Source organism: Nanorana parkeri, unplaced genomic scaffold, assembly GCF_000935625.1.
Source record: "Nanorana parkeri isolate BGI_ZX_2015 unplaced genomic scaffold, ASM93562v1 scaffold1687, whole genome shotgun sequence".
NCBI classification, from domain to species: Eukaryota; Metazoa; Chordata; class Amphibia; order Anura; family Dicroglossidae; genus Nanorana; species Nanorana parkeri.
In genome coordinates, this window is record NW_017307955.1 from 312,971 (window position 1) to 317,628 (window position 4,658).

Below are 4,658 nucleotides of genomic sequence, written 5' to 3' on the forward strand. Positions count from 1 at the left end.
TGGGAGCTCCACGCACCCTTGCTGGTCTCAGCTCTGTCTGGAGGTACAATGATGTCACCCATTCCTCCGGGGAACATCCGAGGCCAGGAGTCTGTGGCCCCGAAATGTTCTAATGTGACATATTAAAGGGGAACGTCACCCTAATCTACGAAATGACAACAAAGACACCTTTTAGAAATGTTCAGCGATGACAAACTACAAACAGATACTTTTTAGATCATTGCCGGATTTGTATCGTATTTGTTCTTTTCCTCCCCATTCTTCTCACGGCAGCCATGTTTGCTAAGGGCAGGTTACTAGATCCCCCATTACTTCCTGGAACTCTGGCACGTGTGACTAGGACATGTGACCATGCACATTATCTCGGGGGTGGGGGGGGGTTGGGGGAAATGCCTTTCCCTGAGATTTCCCAGCAATGCTTTGCTGATGTAATCTGTAACTAAGCATTGCATCCTGGGAAGGTCACATCACTAATGCCCAAGAGGACCAGGAAGTAGAAAAACAATCATTGTAAGTAAAACAAAAATATGTTTGTTTACCGAATGAATGTGAGATGATTTGATATCGTATATGCAGAGATGCATGCTGGGGGAGGGGGGGGGGTTGCTTTAATGTTCAGGATGAGCAGCTTGGTGTGCTGGCGACACTTCTTTTGCTGGACTATAACTCAGTGGCGCCATGCATTGTTCGGTCACCGCAGCACACCCTTGCCCTGCCTGGTCATATGTTGTTTGCCGTGTGCTTGAATCGATCTCCTGTCGGCAACATTTCCCCTCACTTCCTGTCTCAGTGACCCCAGAACAGGAGAAAAGGGGGGGCATGATGTAGTGGAATCAGAAGACATTGCAAGAAATAAAAGTTCGATGTTCCAGCTCCTTAACTGCGTGTTGGTGTTGTCTCTGTCCCCACTGGAGAGACATCCCATCACTTCCTGTCTTCTAGACACTCTGCCACCAGGACAGGAAGTGTGAGTAAATCTCTCCAGCAGAGACACAGGAAGCAATCAAATCTGACCGAGGGTCTAACCATCTCCCAAGTTGTGTTAGGAGTTTATTTTATGAGGTTTCTGATCAGTAATAGAATGAGAGGCGAGTGTGTGATGTCATTATAACCCGGACTGTCGTGTCTTCCAGGTACAACCATGCTGTTAGCTCAGTTAAACCGCGACTCGCAGGGAATGGCAGAGTTCACCGGAGGAGGCGGTGAGGGCCAGCACGTCACCCTGTGTCTGGCCGAGGCTGTGACAGGTACTGTAACCACGCGGCATCATTATTCCTCGGCGTCTCCAGAACCAACGTACCGGGACTGGAGATGAGGAATTGCTGAGAACCGGATTGGTTGGCATTTCCCCGATCAGATCCCACATCGGGTCCGCCACGTTTGCAGCCACCAATCCCGTGTTCCCATTCACCTTTTCCTCTTTTTAAAAAATATTTATAATAAATACGTGGGCTGGCTGCCTTTGCTGATCTGGCTTTGAAGAATGCTGGTTGCCTGGCTGTCTTGGTACACAATAGGTTTGACCCTTTCCCTGCCACAGGCGCATGGCATACGGCGTCACACAACCACTTCCAGCTGGCCACGTCCGTATGCCTTACGGTTAGGCCCCGTTCACACTGAGCGATTTAGCGCGCGCTAATTCCCGCGATATCGCGGCTATTTAGCGCGCGATATCGCTCTCCAATGCATGGCAATGGGGCAAAGGGTCCTGCTGTCGCGGGTCGTGCGTCGCTACAGCAGGACCCTTTTTGGAGCGGATTTTGCCGCGATTCCAGCTTGCTCAATGCAAGCATTTGCGCAATATCGCGCAAAATGCAAATTGCCCCGATACCGGTTTTTCAGTATTGAGCACGAGTACATATATCTGTCCCTGGGCCTAATTCAGTACAAAGTATATATATATATATTGAAATAGGCATTTTATCAGAGTCACTTAACCACATCCATTACAGAAGTTCCATTAAGGAAGCCATTTGGGGGGTCTAAAGACTCGCCGCCTGGCTTCCCGTTTAGCAGGCAAGCCGTCTCCATGCTCCCTCGTCACCTCGTGAGCATCGAATAGGGGGCCCCCTTAACAGTTAAAGAGACAGTGTCAGCTGTACATTCAGGGATCCGCAGTGCTTCACTATCTGCCTGCTGCAGGAGTTGTACTGCCCCCCCTCAAATGACAGTGTTTGGATCCTTTTTGCCATTCTCCATCGTGGCTGCTTCAACTTAATTGGCCATTGTTTTGATTAAAAAAATGGTAATTATTAGGGGTGCACCAATACTCGGCCAAATGCTCCGATACCTAGCCCGATACCCGAACTCCGAAAGGCGGACAGCGAGTCATTACACGCTGCCCGGCTTCCTGATTGGCCGGAAAGCTGGCTTCATGCTCCCTCGTCACTTGGTGATGAGGGAGCATGGACCCGGCCAATCAGGAAGCCAGGCAGCGTGTAATGACTCGCTGTCCGGCTTCCTGATAGTATCGGGCTAGGCATCGGAGCATTTTGGTGAGTCCTCGGCCAAATACGATACCGATACTAGTATTGGTATCGGTGCATCCCTACTTATGGCGGTGGCTTTCACCCTTCTGCTATGAGCTCAGGGTCGCTTTAGGGACCAAAAACTTCTATCAGAAGGGTCCCCTCGATGGTCCGCTGTAAATGAGTAGCTGCCATCATAACAGAGATTTGTATATAAATGTATTGCTGTGCTTTATAATGATGATGCCGTTTCCCGTTTTGTAGATGGAGAAAGCATGGACACCATGGAAGGAGTCAGTCTACAAGCAGTCACATTAGCGGACGGATCAACAGCATACATACAGCATAGTGCGAAAGGTTCAATTCCCTCACATACATTGCATGCCCCGCTACCCACCCCCACTTTTATAGCTGTCCCTGTTCCCTGGTTTGATCTTTATGTTGTATTTCTTTCTTATAATGGGCTTGTGTCTGTGCCTTGTGGTTAAAGTGTATCTTTGCTGTCCCCTTTTGTGGAGATTTTCCCTTACTTCCTGTCACGAAGACACAGCAGGAAGCAAGAGAACCCACCACAAACAAAAAGTGATAAACATTTTCAGTGTCTGCGCCGCAGCACATTGCACGCCACGTATAGGATGATAGTAATCACAGCTCTTCTCCGTAGATGACAAATTGATGGAAGGACAGGTCATCCAGCTGGAGGACGGCTCAGCCGCCTATGTTCATCACGTCACTAAAAGCGGTAAGTTTCCTCGTGTGAGAATTTGGGTATAAAAAGCTGAAATCATCAAGCTTTATAATTCCTTCTTTCCTCGGAGGTATTCATTCCGTCTGAGACCGTCCTCTGAGTGATTTCTGTTCTGCAGGTAAAGTTCACGGATCATTTTCCTGCAGATAATGTGTATCATTGCAAACCCGACATCAGTCATTAAAGGGACACTACACTCCAGAGATATATCTTAAAAATCCATTCGAGTCCCTGAACTCTGAGCAACAATGTATCTTATTTGTGTATCACTCGGCTGTAGATCCTCCAATCATCTCTGACACTGTCCTTCCTTCTGGAGGGGGGCTACGTCTGTTCCCCATGGTCCCTGTGTGTGTTGTAGAGTAGTCACCGCTCCGAGCTCCACCCCCCCCGGGATGGACTACAATCTCATGTTTAGTTTACTGATTTGTATTGAGATTGTAGTCCATCCCGGGGGGGGTGGAGCTCGGAGCGGTGACTACTCTACAACACACACAGGGACCATGGGGAACAGACGTAGCCCCCCTCCAGAAGGAAGGACAGTGTCAGAGATGATTGGAGGATCTACAGCCGAGTGACACACAAATACGATACATTGTTGTTCAGAGTTCAGGGACTTCAATGTATATTTAGGGATTAACTCCGGAGTTCAGTGTCACTTTAATGAACTCCAGGTAATTTTATTAACTATCTGTGCCCCTACCCCTGCACTGCAAGGTTTACCTGCTTGTTTTGGTCTAGGGCTGAAAATAACAGTTATGCTCGATCCTCCGAGCCGGCGGCCTGTGACAGTGCTCCACTGCAACAATGTAATGTCCCTAAGCATCCTCACATCCTATGCAATATGGGGGTAATTTATCAAAACTGGAGCAGACAAAATCAGCTTCTCTCTTTCATTTTAAAATCTTAACTGAACAAACTGAAGAGAGAAGCTGATTGGTTGTCATGGGCAACTTCTGCAGATTTTTGTCTGCTCCAGTTTTGATAATTACCCCCCCTGTGTATAGAGCGTGATGACTCGGGGACCTTAGACCACTGTAGCAGAGGTGGGGGGAGAGACACTCCAGGGACCAGTCATAGAGCAAGGAAGCTTGGAGGATCGGGTGAGTATAACTTTGTTATTTTAGACCTCAACGAGCAGCTAACCCTTGTAATGCGGGGGTAGCCCTACTGCAAGGGTTAATAAAACAATTACCCAGAGTTCTTCTTTAACCGCTTGCTGACCAGATGTTTACACCCCCTTCCTGGCCAGGCCATTTTTCAGTATTCGGCGCTGCGGTACTTTAACTGACATTTATTCCGTCATGCAGCGCTGTACTGAAATGAATTTTATACCCTTTTTTGGGGACAGATAGAGCTTTCTTTTGGTGGTATTTATTCACCACTGGGGGTTTTATTTTTTTACTATATTAAGGAAAAATTACCAAAATTTAAAAAAAAAA

At 47.8% G+C, this 4,658-nt stretch overlaps 1 protein-coding gene across 1 annotated transcript in view; it reads left to right on the plus strand.

The window, feature by feature from the left end:
* LOC108799300 (zinc finger protein 143-like) overlaps window positions 1-4,658 on the plus strand; it is a gene marked incomplete at its 3' end in the record, with an annotated part of 18,555 nt that overhangs the window by 8,996 nt on the left and 4,901 nt on the right. Inside the window, exons 2-4 of the mRNA XM_018571150.1 lie at window positions 1,134-1,247; window positions 2,733-2,825; window positions 3,133-3,210. Coding sequence (XP_018426652.1) covers window positions 1,134-1,247; window positions 2,733-2,825; window positions 3,133-3,210 — 285 coding nt within the window. The remainder of the gene's footprint in view (window positions 1-1,133; window positions 1,248-2,732; window positions 2,826-3,132; window positions 3,211-4,658) is intronic.